At 46.9% G+C, this 14,839-nt stretch overlaps 1 protein-coding gene across 3 annotated transcripts in view; it reads right to left on the reverse strand.

Annotated features, from left to right (window-relative positions):
* The window catches only part of parp8 (poly (ADP-ribose) polymerase family, member 8), a 41,667-nt gene that overhangs the window by 4,815 nt on the left and 22,013 nt on the right, over positions 1-14,839 (reverse strand). For 2 of the 3 annotated variants that reach the window (XM_062543213.1, XM_062543212.1), the window contains 14 exons: positions 13,101-13,161; positions 12,440-12,530; positions 10,989-11,055; positions 10,474-10,602; positions 8,480-9,278; positions 7,649-7,705; positions 7,303-7,398; positions 5,865-5,957; positions 4,954-5,079; positions 3,874-3,945; positions 2,963-3,030; positions 2,490-2,538; positions 1,648-1,760; positions 211-283 (listed from right to left, as the gene is read on the reverse strand). In XM_062543213.1, the coding sequence (XP_062399197.1) occupies positions 211-283; positions 1,648-1,760; positions 2,490-2,538; positions 2,963-3,030; positions 3,874-3,945; positions 4,954-5,079; positions 5,865-5,957; positions 7,303-7,398; positions 7,649-7,705; positions 8,480-9,278; positions 10,474-10,602; positions 10,989-11,055; positions 12,440-12,530; positions 13,101-13,161 (1,894 nt within the window). The remainder of the gene's footprint in view (positions 1-210; positions 284-1,647; positions 1,761-2,489; positions 2,539-2,962; positions 3,031-3,873; positions 3,946-4,953; positions 5,080-5,864; positions 5,958-7,302; positions 7,399-7,648; positions 7,706-8,479; positions 9,279-10,473; positions 10,603-10,988; positions 11,056-12,439; positions 12,531-13,100; positions 13,162-14,839) is intronic. The other variant, XM_062543214.1, reaches the window with a different exon arrangement.

Genomic DNA, 14,839 nt, shown 5'->3' on the forward strand with positions numbered 1-14,839 from the left:
CTTATGAAAAAGCAGTTTTCAGTACTTGATTTAAGGTGCATACCCTCATCTTGTTTTCTCCAAAAATGGCTCCAAAAATCAAGGTTATGGTCAAAAAGTACATGTACTGTAATTCAAGTCTGTATCTACATGTACAGTACTATCCACTCTTTCCAATGTTAGCACTAGTATAGCTACTGGTGACACTTTCCTCTGAAATAGATGACTTACCTGGAGTTTTGTGTTGGATGCCACAACCAGGCCATTCCTCACGATGGAGTGCCAGTTCTCTATGTGAGATCCACTGAACGGGACAAAGAGAAAGATTACAACAAAGTTTTTCAACAACATGTCATTGTTCAGGTCACTTCACGTGGAGGGAATAAGAGGTAACTGGGTGAAGATTTTGCTAGCCGAATTGGCCAGTCGGGGGCTCGCTGTCACTTTTGTCACATTGTAGTTCATTTGTTGTTATTTTTGTCCACCATTTTAATGTGAACTTGGGAATTTGCCGTTTTTGGCACTTGAACTTTGAACTGCATCCTTCTTTCACAAGTGCCATACACCATATCTGTAAGCAAATTCAATTGTTTATTTAAGATAAGTGAGCGTATGCTTTAACCTTTGTTGTGGCATCCATATTTTTGACGCATTCCGACGGCAAAGCACAAGAAGACTCGCAGTGGGAAAAACAACATAATCACGGGGGCGGTCACTCATATTCCCAGATGGTATGGACAGACCATACGACATGCTAATCACTGTCTACAATTAGAGGTTGACCAATTGATCAGTCAGCCAATTAATCAGGTTAATTGTTGCCAGTTGTCTGAACATATTAAGACAATTAACAGACAGGCACATCTGCAGGCAGCCCGCTGCTGTGGCTGTTTCACACGTGACACTGAATCTCAGGAGGGTGGGATGTACTTCTGGATGCTGGAAGGTGTAATCAATTAACTCATTGACTACTGACCAAGAGATTGGGTGTAAATAGTTCCAAAAGTCCCATAATGAGGAAATAGCCTGGAAAAAGTGTTGCCATTTTTTTCCTATGGAGGTCTATGGGAGTGTCGCCACTCTGTTTTATCAACCGCTCTTGAGTGAGGTTAAAACTAAAGGCAGACCCCAGTGGATGTTGCCCGCCGCAGGCTACTGTACCATGAAGGAGTGCGATTTTTTTGTAATCATTTAGATTATGGCCCTTTTGCCTGCAAAAGTAACTGTCAACAAACATAAACAAACAAACAAAAAAAAAATATGCCAACAGATTTGGGAAAGTGCTTAAAAGGTTCTGAGCCATGCATTATTACAACCATTAACTACCATCATGCATCCTACTATAAACCTTTGTCCAAATCCCCCAAATCCCCCTCAATGTATTACATTGTAATGCGCATGGAATAATACAACCACAGAATAAATAACTCAAAACATACTAACTGAAAAAAAAAAAAACTAACAGAAATTGGCATCATATCAGCTATCATATCAACTGCCTGGATTTCTAAAGATCAGCATTGACCATGGAAATATTTGTATCAGTAAACCTCTACTAACAACGATCAATTACAAGTACAATACCAACATAGAGAGCATAATTTGTACATTGATTATCTTTTTTTGTTTGTCTTAATGGTCACTGATCTCAGTGACAGAGTGACTTACTGGAAAGCGAAGGTGCTTCCAAAGTGGGTTTTGGCAGCTCTGAAGTTGGATTCTTTGGCAGGTGGGCTGCTGAGGAGGAGGAACTGGTGGGGAGTATGCATGAACTTCAGTTGCTGCAGCCACACACACACACACACACGCAGAAAGAGAACATTAGATGGCATTTTCCATAAGATATTAAGATATGCAATTATGTGAAGAGTTCAGATGCAAAACCCTGTAAATCCACCAGACCACTTTTCTTTAAATTAGGCTTGCATCAGGCTCATCAGTTTTTTTTCCCTACAAATTGATATTTCAGAGCAAGAAGAGAGTGGTATTTAGGGGATTTTGAAGCTAAATTATTTGATTAACATAATACTACCTTATCTGTGGAGAGCATTCACTCACCATAGTTTTTTATGATGGGGTGGTGTTTAGAGGGTTTTGCATCTGAACTCTTCATGTATACAGTACATCTAATTGAATTGTATAGATGAAATCTAACTGAAATAAAGTCTTGAAATGAAATGAAGGGAACTCATTGACATGAAAGGTGAGCCCAATGTAATGGAGGATCGATCAGTCAGATCAGTTGCAATGGGGTACATTAGACTGGCATCTCAACCCAAGCACAATTTGTAATGGGCTATTCAAAATCCTAGGTTGCTGATGCTGAGAATATTTTAGGTGCTGACAAAAAATTATATTTATTAGAGAAGTGTCCCTGCCAACACTTCATATTTCCGAGTATGCATTAGTCAAAAGTCTAAGATGACCATCTCAACAAATGGAAAAAACATTTTTACAAAATGATCATCATGTTAACTATCACCATTCAAAAAGAAGAGGAGCTGACTTACTCTGGTTACCGGGAGCTTAACTATATGTGACCTGTTACTGGATATCACCCTGGAAACAAGAGAACATAGTTCACCATCCCAATAACACAAACACAGATGATATACAGTATAGCACTTTATATTCAGCTATGCCATGGAAAAGCAGGCTGCTCGAGGAGCTAAGACATTAACCGAGTTTGAGGGTGCTGAGTGAAATTCAGGTAGTCATTTCCTGAGCTAAAGTGCACTTCTAACGCAATCTGACTGCATAAAAAATGTCATCACCTTGAGAGTGGAGCCTGCATGTCTTTTTATGCATACTGTATCATAGTGTGTGTGTGTGTGTGTGTGTGTGTGTGTGTGCGTGCGCGCCTGTCTGTGTGTGTGTGTGTGTGTGTGTGTGCGTGTGAGTGTGTGTGTGTGTGTATACGTGTGTGTGTTTGTGAACAGACTCCTTTTTCTTCTTAAAGCTTTAGACTGGCTTCCTATCTTACCACTGCAGCAGTGGATGTGCCAGCGGGTCGTGCTTGTCCATTTGCTTCTTGATCTCCAGGTAAGGAGCCTGCAAAACAAGAACCAGACACATTATTTCCAAAGTTTTTAATCTGCTCTTCACTAAAATGCATAAACAGAGGGTGTATTTCAATGGCCACAGATATGATGGTTACAGCATGACAAAGAGAGCAACGCCATCACAACATCACCATACCAACAGTCTAGTCCACTAGAGTGTTATTTAGTGTACTGGGGCATATCAGTCTACTAGAGCGTACGTACGTCTACTAGAGCGCCAGTGTGCTAAAATGCCACTGTACTGAAGCATCAGTATACTAGAGCATCAGTGTACTAAAACACCAGTGTACTAAAGTGTCAGTGAACAGAGCATCAGTCCACTAGTGCACTCTACTAGAGCGCCAGTGTGCTAAAATGTCACTGTACTGAAGCATCAGTATACTAGAGCATCAGTATACTAGAACATCAGTGTACTAAAGTGTCAGTGTACAGAGCATCAGTCCACTAGTGCAGTCTACTAGTAAAGAGCATCTCGATCACAAGTCTGGTACTCCTCCCAGGGTCCTCTGTGTTTATGCTAAGAGTTTAGAGTAGAGTTCCACACCTGAGTTATCTTTCTCTTTTTTGTTGATGTAACAGAAATTGCTTTTGCCTGTACAAATACTTCTCAACATTTACATTTACAGAGACCTACAAACCCAGGCTAGTTACTCACATTCTGTTACTCGAAACACATTCCTACTCACACACATACATAGGACACCTTCATTTTAACCCATACTCAGAAACACATATAATCACACATAATCACACATCACACATATAATGCCGCCATGAGCGCACATTAAACAAAACGTAAAAAATGAAGAGGAAAAAAAAATCATGCACTTACACACACCTGAGTCATCTCTCGGATCGATGTAAGGCTGTCCAGGGCTCGCATCACACGATCGTAGTCTTTTTTCTGGAACACACCAAATACAGCAACGTGTTACAAATACAAAGACAATAAGTGGAAAATGTAATAACGTGGGTTGATATGATTCATACAGTTGAGTACTGGGATAGAGGTCCTGGCTATTTTGGGTCCCTGCTGGGAGAAAAGAAGCTTAGCTAATCACAAAATGCCATAAATCAAAAAAACAAGCACCATCTAGCATCCGTAGCCTACTGGAGGTCACGCCTATGTCTCCTGCATATCTTACAGGCCTTTTTGGACAGCGAAGCATGGTGGGGAAGGAGAAGGACGGATGAAGGCATGGGTGCATGGGAGCTCCAAACCCACATGGAGGCTCAGTGAGTTATGCACTTTACACCCACAGTCAGCGCCCTTATTCTGCATGGCAATCAGGACAGTCCTCTTCAGCTGCCACTCAACTCGATCCACGTGTGATTACTTCTAATGAAGGGCCTCAGTTTAAGGGCTCCATTTAAATGGTTCTCTCTCCTTTTATCTCTCTCTCTCTCTCTCTCTCCCTTTCTCTTTTACTCTCTCTGTCTTTGCTTCCTGTGTATTGTGCATTGTTCCATTTTATTTTTCCAGTTTTATGTCACTTGTCAGACATTTCCCATAGTGGCTGCTACAAATTTGAGGCTAGGGGCATGTGAATGTTTTTCCGGAAAAACAAAACGAGTAAAGAAATACAAAATGACATGTTGGCTCGAAAAAAAAAAAAAAAAACTCATGGCACAGATGAGTGTGAGCACCACAGCGCCGAATGACTGTGTCAGAACAGATGTGCTCCCAGAGCAGGTTGCAATTCGGTGCAGATCTCTTGCGACATTCGCAGACAAAAAAAATAAAATAAAATAAAAAAAACCTCCTACACTACTGAGTAACTGCAGCACGAAGCATGGAGCCAGTGGGACTGAGCCACTGTTATGTGAGCAGTAATGAGAAGCAGAGGTACTGTAGGGCTTGTGGGGTGTCAGGTGAGCGGGGTAGGGCAGGGCAGGGCAGGGCAGGACATACCCGTGGGTTGAAGGCCAGAGCCTGGGAGTCGTTGGGGTCCACCACTGATGGATATGGCTCAAAGATCACAACTTTCCTTGGGGACTCCAGTGCAGAGCGACACATGGACACCAGCAAGTCCACAACCTGCAAACAAACGCGCGCACACCCACACACGCGCACACACACACACACACACACACACACACACACACACACACACACACACACACACACACGCACACACACACACACACGCACACCAACTGAGCTTCAAGGGGACTCATTTAGCTCCACCATGTGACATTTCAGCAATCGGTGGAAAATTGTGATATAGTGGTACAAAACTGTGGCACCACGTCGAGTTGCAACATTTTGGGTCTAAAAATACAGTGATGGAAATCTCAGACTCATTATGTCAGTGTTCCATCATCTCCTCCCTGCTGCTCTACAGGCTGTATTGAGGAGAAATCACAGACCTTTAAGACTCTGCAATCAAGCACTGCCAATATAATGATTAAAATCAGAAACTTTGTGTCTGCTGCCAGATATTTCAGTTGTTGTAAAAGCCTTCTTGGTGCGAAATCTCCCTTGTCTCTAGACTATAATGAAGTCATTTCACACAGCAAGATGCTCTGAAGTGTTAGTCTGAGTGTATGCAACAAGCAAATATGAATATACAGTATGTGGACGTGTGTGTGTGTGTGTGCGCGTGTGTGTGTGTGCGTGTGTGTGTGTGTGTGTGTGTGTGTGTGTGTGTGTGTGTGTTTGTGTGGCAATATGAGATGGGTGTAATAGGGGCGCCAACAAACTACCCCAACACAGCCTGCACACCCGTGTTGAACTTTCATCGTTAATGCAAACAGCAAGATGCGTCACAAAACGCTTCTGAGAGTGTGTTTACTGTGTGTGAGAGTGTGTGTTGAGGGTACCTGGGCTCCTGTGGCGATCTCATCAGCTGCTTCGTTCATAACCCCCAATGTTTGGAAAGCAAACACGCAGAGTTCTCTCTCACACACTGTGGGCTTTAGACACACACACACACACACACACAGACACACACAGACACACAGACACAGACACACACACACACACACACACACACACACACACACACACACACCACAAAGTATTAAGTGTACAGATGGCACACAAATGCATCCTGATGATTCATATCTGAACAGTTAAGTGTGATGATGAGGGGGTGCACAGGCAATCTGGCCGCTTTGGTGTCCATCTTCCTCATACTCCTCTCAAAAATGATTGAGGCCGTGCGAAACGAGCAGTATTAATTAGTTAACTCTCAGCGACTAACCGGCGATTTAATTTACCCCTTTGGTCGATAGGTTGGCCTTTTCAAAATGACAAAGCTAATCAGTGGCCCGCCGCGACGGGAGAGTGAGGGAATTTGACATTCATTTCATATCCCGAGCATTCGTCATCGTGCACAATTTAATCTGCATTCATTTTTATAAATCACCCGTTCGCTCCAAAGACGGAACAAAAAATGATAATCCTCCCCGAGGCCCGTGCGACTTTAGCGTTAGCGCTTTAGCGCGTGTGAGTGCCGTGCTATGTATCGGCTTGATATACTGTGAAGGGGAGCTGTTCATAAAGCATCGGATAATGAGATGAGTGCGGGAGTTACGGTACATCGGCTGGCCTTTGACCCCGCGGAGATGGGGCAGGGAAGATGGAGGGGCTAAGGTGGAGGCACGCGCCGCACCTCGACCTCCGCGTGTCGGCAGGGAACCTTGGGGTGGGCGAGGGACGCGAGCGCGGGCGCGGGCGTGCCCGCAGTCATCGGAAACTAATTGGGGTCGCCTCGGGTCCGGCGGCAGACAAAGGGGAACAGAGGGCTCTAATGAAAGATTTAATTAAAGCGGCGCCAATCTCGGGGAGGAGTGACAAAGTCAATTAGAGCCATCACTTAACCCTGCCAGGAGAGCCAAAAGAATGAGGCCAAAGAGAATATTTCAAGGAGGCACGGAGCACAGAGCAATGACACTAGACTACTCCTCTCCAAGTTAAGTGGGTTTACACTTCTCCTCACACTTAGCCGCCCGAACACAGACAATACGCAACATTTGTAGCCCAGAATCAGGCATACTGTAGAAGCACAACAAATATGTGAACAGTGAGGAATTCTGGAACAGAACTTCTGATACGAGTTCCAATGTAGATCTAGAGCCTTGCAGAATACAGAACACACAGTAACCCATTACCAATCAAATGTCTGTACAAACTACTTTTCTAGCCTTATCAGCTCAGTTTCATTACGGGCTCTATTTGATTTCATGAGTTCTTCTACTGTTTTGGGAGATGAGAGCGGTGAGAGTTCACAGAGCCGGGGCAAACTCGGACACTTACTCGGAGCATGGGTCCGTTCTGGAAGACGTGCGGCTCGTCGCAGACTACGCAGAACTCGTTGAGGACCGGGATCCGCTGCTGGGCGTACTCCATCGTCTACAGGGCAGAACAGTGACGAGGAGAGAAATGTGTTAAGATAAGGCACCCCCCCCCTTCACCCCCAGGGGGATATAAATAGCCCAGGAATTAATTGCCTTGACAGCTTGGCAAGGGCAGGTTCATTCGATCCAGGCCCGGGGAGTGTAATGTATATGATGCAGCCACTGTTCAGTGGTTTAGTAATGATGAGCTGGCCATTGTGCTGGGGAGAAAAGCACTGCGCTGGGTGAATGCAGAGAGTGTTTACCTGAACCAGGAAGCCTTTATCTCGCACTGGTATACACTTGGCTCCATTGTTGGGTGGCTTGAAGAGAGAAGAAAAACATACCGTAGGTGGTGCATTAAAATGACTGATAACAGTGAGCAGTCCCATGCAATGTACACCATAGATACTGCTAGGCCCCCTCAAGTTATCGGTAAGAGGAAACGATCTAGAAAATGCTGCGCTCATCACATTTCAGCCCCTCCGTAGTATCAATTAGCTGGCGCTGTTCTATGCAGAGAAAGCTCTTTGTGCGTGCGCTATACACAGCCATGTGGACTCAATGTCCTCAATGTGTCAAATGAATGGCACGTTGACATGTGGGAAATGTTGAGATAAAGTGAAAGATTTAATCTGGTCTTTGAACAAAAAAAAAGTTACAGTATGACAGTTACTAATATTTTAAAGCATATTTCAACTTTTTTGGAAAAAAATGATCTATTATTAAAATCCTATTCACAGAACTCCCTTTTCTTTCCACAGAACTCCATTTTCAGGCTTGTAAGACCTTTGGAATACATATATACATATTTCAACTGACACCTTTTGAAGCTTCTAACATTCTCAAATGGGATTCTCAAAATCAAGTGAACTTCATTACCTGTATGTTTCTGTGTTTATCTATAAGATTGTGTATGTTCCCGTATCTGTGCTATGGTTGTGCATGTATGTGTGTGTGTGTGTGTGTGTGTGTATCTTCCCGTATCTGTGCTACGGTTGTGTATGTGTGTGTGTGTGTGTGTGTGTGTGTGTGTGTGTGTGTGGGTGTGTGTGTATGTGTGTATGAGTGCGTGCGCGTGCAGTTAGAAATCTCACCACAGCTGGGGTGGAGGCCAGTGACGGCGCCAGGATTCCGATGAGGCCCGAGGTGAGCGAGAGCCTCCTGCCGCCCCCTCCTCCTCCTCCGTCTCCGGCGGTGGCCGAGTCCTTGCCGAAGGGGTCTCCGCGGCCCACGCGGGTGCTGCTGGAGCAGGAGCGGCTGAGCAGCCGGTGGTGGTGCCGCAGGCCGTCCAGCTCCTCCGCCACCCGCATGCTGCCCGAGCACGAGCGGCTCAGCAGCCGGTGGGGCTTCAGCGCGCTGCCCATCCCACCTCCACCTCCTCCTCCTCCTCCTCCTCCGCCACCTCCTCCTCCTCCTCCTCCTCCGGGGCTCTCCCCGAGGCCGTGGTCGGAGTGCGGGTCTCCGGAGCAGGAGCGCGGGAGCGGCTTGTGGGGGCGCGGCGGGGGCGGCGGCGGCGAGGAGCAGTCGTCGGGCTTGAGCGCGGCGGACGAGGCAGCGACGCAGGAGCGCGGGAGCAGCCGGGGGGCCTTGAGGGAGAGGGAGGGCGCCGGGTGCGGGTGGGGGTGGGGGTGCGGGTGGCCGTGCAGCGGCGGTGGGAGCTGCGGGTGGGGGTGCTCCAGACGCGGGTCGCTGGACAGCGAGGAGCCCAGCAGGCGGTGCGAGCGGCCGCCTCCGGAGCTGCCGGTGCCGGTGCAGCCGTCGGAGGCGTCGGCGGACTTGACGGCGCCGGAGCAGGTGCGGCGCAGCAGCCGGTGGGACTTGGACACGCCGTCCTGCTCCGGCTTCAGCTTCTTCTTGCTCTTCACGCAGCCTGGAGGCGGGTAGCTGGGGGACCTGCGCACACACACACACACACACACACACACACACACACACAGAGACACACACACACGCACGCACACACGCACGCACACACACACTCGCACGCACACACACACACACACACACACACAGAGAGAGACATACACACACACACACACACACACACACACACAGACACACACACACACACACACACACACACACACACACACACAGACACAGGCTGGTGTCTGAGAAGGCTCCTCTATTTTCAACTCCGTAGTCACAGACACAGTATACAGTATACCATAAAAGAGACACTAGCCACATACAGTATATAGCCATGTACAGTTTTAAACATAAATGCTGCTACTGATGCACTGTACCAGAGTGAGCCTCAGGCTAATTTACATCTGCAGTCCCCTACCACACATACCGCAGGAACAAGACAAAGTGATATGTCACATAGGAAGTACAAGTCAGCCACACAGACACCTACCAACTGTAAAGAACGACTGATATTTAGAGCGGCACACCTGGTTTGAGACCACAGATGCTGTAGGAACTATCTTTTAGATTTTCTCTGGAAACATGAATCTACCAGTAATCAAAATAGGGTGTGTAACTGTCAGTAGCTGTCTACCAACCTTACAAGCTCATAGGGAAAAAAAAAAATGAACACAAAATGCGACCCTTAGATGCAGAGCAATGATTCTTTCTCATTCTAAATCTGTCTGTCCTTCTCTCTGTTGATTGACTTTCAATTTACTACTACTGCTACTACTCACTGTTATTTACTGCTGCTTTCACCAATTAGTCTGCACTCATTCATCAAAAATGGAAAAATTAAACAATTTGCCAGACTGACTACAATGAACCAGCCGTCAGTTGCCAAATGTTCTTGTCAGTACAGGTAAACACATACAACATATGACACACAATGCAGCAATTGTCTTGGTACTTGTCTGCCACTCTGACCAGTAAACAAAGAGACACACAAGAGAGTCTGGAAACAGGATGCGTATTCATGAGAATTTGCTTGAGGAAATTATCAGTGGCACAGGATGTGGGCTGACACAATGACTGTTGCCCTTTACGTACACACGCATGCACACACACACACACACACATACAGTACACACACACCACAACTGAGACATCAGTCAAGGTTTCTCTTTCTCTCTCTTCCCCCCTCACTCTTGTCTCTTCCCAGCCTGTCAGCTCTTACCTGCGAAGGGTGGAGAAGATGTGCAGCGGAGACTTGACCTTCTTATCGCTGGGCTTCTTGCCGTGGGGGCAGTTCTGTTTCTCTTTGCCCTGGTGCTTCCACTGCTGAGTGACAAACGTCTGCATGATCCTGCGGGACACACACACACACACACACACAAACACAAACACAAACACAAACACAAACACAAACACACACACACACACACACACACACACACACATACACAAACAACTATTACATCATACGCTGGACACATCTAAGGGAAGTGGCGCTGGGAATAGCACTCTGTTTCCCTTCACTTTCACACAAAGAAAATACTGGGCAGGTGACAGAAACTTTGCTGGAATTGCTGGTGCAATGCACAATTAATACGGCAATACAGGGTGCGGCAATAAAACTCGACTCAAAACATTTGACAGTTTTTCCTCTGTGCAAATAAAGAACACAACATTTAGGCATTAATCTAATATGACATATTTCAACATGAAAAGGCTTAAGTAGCGGAAACCTACTTTTTCAATTGATGTCCGAGTCCAAAGCGTTCTTTCCTTGACTCTTGAAAGACGTCCACGGTGGGAACTAGAAGGGAGATGATGGCAGAGTACTACTTCAGTTTAAGTGAGACTGCAGCCTTTATATCTCCATCCAAGAGGACTCTCTGATGCTAACCACTGCAAATGGCAATACCAGCCGCTCCAAATCTGCACTTGGCTTCATATCACTCCTCTCTTTATTAGCAATATGCATCAATGATAATGAACAGTAATACCAAAAAGCATCTCTATCAGATCTGAATTCAAACGTACATATTGGGCCCTAATTTAACAGGCGGGTAAAGTGCTGTAAGTAACTTGAGTGTAACTAAAGCTAATTTAATCACAACACAATATCTATTTGCAAATGTAACACAATGAGTAAAAGACTCACTATTCATGTTTTTATATAGTTCATGCACGAGACACTTTGCTCATGGCGTGACTTTGCTCTTTGCTCTTTGCCTAGTCTTTGCCCGTCATTCAAATTAGGGCCCTGTGTGCACAAACACTATAGAGGAGTACCAACTGACTACCAACTAGTGGAGGGGGAAAGTACTCCCAGCGCTGCCACATAACCATATGAAGCATGGCAGCCACGTCTGGGCCAGACGAGCTCCAGAAGTCACGGCTCGACCCGCCTCAGCTCCAGATCGGTCCCTTTGACACAGATAAATACTTTTTGTCTCCATTAGCCGCGCATAAGACAAACTACCTTGATTGATTAAATGTCAGCGGAGAAATGATGGGAAGTGGCTGAGATAAACATTTAAGGAGAAAAACACACACACACACACACACACACACACACAGACACACACACACACACACACACAAAGCTTCTTCATCCTCTAAACTTTTAATGAGCGCGCTCCCCGGGGGGAGGCAAAGCCACTACCAAGGGCACTGCCAGCGTCAGGTTTGCAGAGTGGCTCAGAGAAGTCTGGTAGAGGACTGACTGACAGCCAAAGCCTCGTGGGAGTCCTGTTTACCTGCTGTGTGTGGGTGTGAGAGAGGGCGTGTGTGCACCTGTGTGTGTGTGTGTGTGTGTGTGTGTGTGAGTGTGGGTGGGCGAGTGTGAAAGAGGGTGCTTGTGCATCTGTATGTGTGTGTGTGTGTGTGTGTGTGTATGTGATCGTATGAGTGCACCTGCATGCGTGTGTATATATATATTTGATTGTATGCAGTGTATGTGTGCTTGTATATGCATTTGCACGTGTGTGTGTGTGTGTGTATGTGTGTGTGTGTGTGTGTGTGTGTGTGTGTGTGTGTGTGTGTGTGTGTGTGTGTGTCTGTTTGTGTGTGTGTGTGTGTGTGTGTGTGTGTGTGTGTGTGCGCGCGCAACACAGATTGCTTCAGGGAGGAAAAAAACAGCCGGTGTGTGTGGGAGGCCAGGGCAGGTGTGTAAGTGTGTGCGGGAGCAATCTCACCTGGTCCATTCAGGTACTGAGTCAGAGAGCAGTGTAGGCGTACGATGACTGGCTCCATCCTGATCACGTCCCAGGCCAGAGCAATCTCCTCCTGGGAATGGTGAAAACAGAGAGGGGGGGGGGGGGGGAGACAGAAGGAGGGAGGGAGGGAGAGAGGAGAGAGGGATGGAGAGAGAGAGAGAGACGAGATGAAGGAGAAATGCTCATAAACACTACAAAGCGGTCCGCATATAGACACCGACATGACTGCACCGACACTCTCTGTCTCTTGCACATGCACACCAGCGCCAACATTTTGATCGGACAAGCCTTCGACAAACAAGACAAGCATTCGATAAAAACAATCGACAATCGGATTTCATTGAGCAGCGCAGACAAAAATAGAACTGATTCACAATCGAGACGGTGGCGGCGGTAGAGTTCTAAGCTGGTGTGCAAGGGTTTGTATTGAAAACAATGGAATCTAACGTAATCGAACACTCATGGCGGTGCCTATGTGCGGAGACTCACAAAAAGGAACGAGCACCATGCAAACCTCAGGCAGGCTCCACACGCTCTGTCCAGTTAGTGCAAAACACTCGAAACTAAGCTGACAAACGAAGCTCGCCTCGGCCGTCTCACTACGCACACGATATCTACAGCACGATCACATGACACTTACGTCCAGGAAGCTGACATCTATGTGTAGGTCGATGTCCACGTCGTCAATGGCGCCATATTCCCTGATCGAGGAAAAAAACAGGAGGTATGAAAACGGGTAAAATTTCACCCCTTTTTTTGTAACATGATACGAACGTCATCCTTTTTGCCAGTAACATGATACAGTATATATATATATATGGTGTGAAGACGGCGCCTTGTTATGGTCGTTAATACAGAGCGTGGCATTTGGAGGACGGCTGGTGCCAGATGACTCATCCGCACTTCCAAGGCGAACAGCTGACGGGAGTGAAACACCCGGCGTTCCTGCAGCGCACTATCAACATCATCATCACGACACACACTGACACACCACCGTGGGCACGCTGGGAACATGCATTTACGTGTCAGTGGGGGTGTGTGTGTGTGTGTGTGTGTGTGTGTTTGTGTGTGTGAGAGAGAGTGTGTGTGTGTGTGTTTCATTGGCTAACAGCATGGTATTGAGAGGGCGGTACAGTATGGAGCTTTGGTTTTGCTCATCAGCTCTTGGCCGATCTGCCGATTTGTTTCTGACATGTGGTGCACCTGCATCCATTTAACACCTACAGGGACATACATACACACACACACACACACACACACACACACACACACACACACACACACGTGCGTGCAAATGCACTACTGTGGTTGCTTTTATGCATCTTTCGCAATTTTGGGCCTGAACTAGGGCCAAGACAATATACTGATGAGGTTAGCACATGGCACACACACAAGCACACACACACACGCACACACACACACGCACGCACACACGCACGCACGCACGCACGCGCACACGCACACGCACACGCACACACACACACACACACACACACACACACACACACACACACACACACACACCATGACAGCAGGCTTGCAGAGTCACATTCAAAAGCACTACGCCACAGCTAATACAGAAAGACAACCTTATGATGAATGGATGCCCTCCTGCATTTATGTTAAGGAGCCGTACAGCTGCAGCGGTGGAGAGCACTGCCAAAGACTCCCAGCACCACAGACAGAGCAGGGCGAGACCCTCCAAGTTCCCAGAAGCCCTGGGCTGATTCCCTGCATCACCCCAAATTTACACCAGCCAACCGGGCCAACCCCAAGCAGCTGCTTATCCTGCAAATCAGAGGGTCCCAAGGCTGGCCATGCAGACTGTAAACACCTCAGCCCGTCCAGGCTTAAGATAGATGCCTGCAGAAATGCCCTCGTTGCTCACTTCTGAAAAAACAAGGGATGTGTCCAACATTTGTCTACTGGCTACTTGTATCCACCAGGGTGTTTTGGCAAACAGCAGAACCGGTGAAAACAAACTTGTGGACAAAAAGTGTGGACGGCCTGGAGAGAACATCTTCGGCGCAAGGGGGGCTACAATTGCATCTAGAACCGGAGCGAAATAAATCATGCGATCATAACAGAAGCTGGGGGTGGCCCTTGGTCAAGCCCAGATCGTAAAGTCTCAAGACACCTTGTTTTATGGGCGGTGTCGTGAAGTTCACAGCCAATCAAATCATTCAACAGCAGCAGGGGGTCTGAGTTATGAAGATTGCTGTGGTTCCTGTTTGTCCAGATACCCAGAGCACGGCCCACTCACACTAGTCCACTCACACTAAGCCTGATGAGAGGGGATGAGAGCCTTCAGAGGCTGGACCAATCATCTGGTTTGAAGATGCTGTGCACTTACTGTAACGCTATTTAGCGCTACTGATT

The sequence above is a fragment of the Sardina pilchardus genome, chromosome 8 (assembly GCF_963854185.1).
Source record: "Sardina pilchardus chromosome 8, fSarPil1.1, whole genome shotgun sequence".
NCBI lineage: Eukaryota > Metazoa > Chordata > Actinopteri > Clupeiformes > Clupeidae > Sardina > Sardina pilchardus.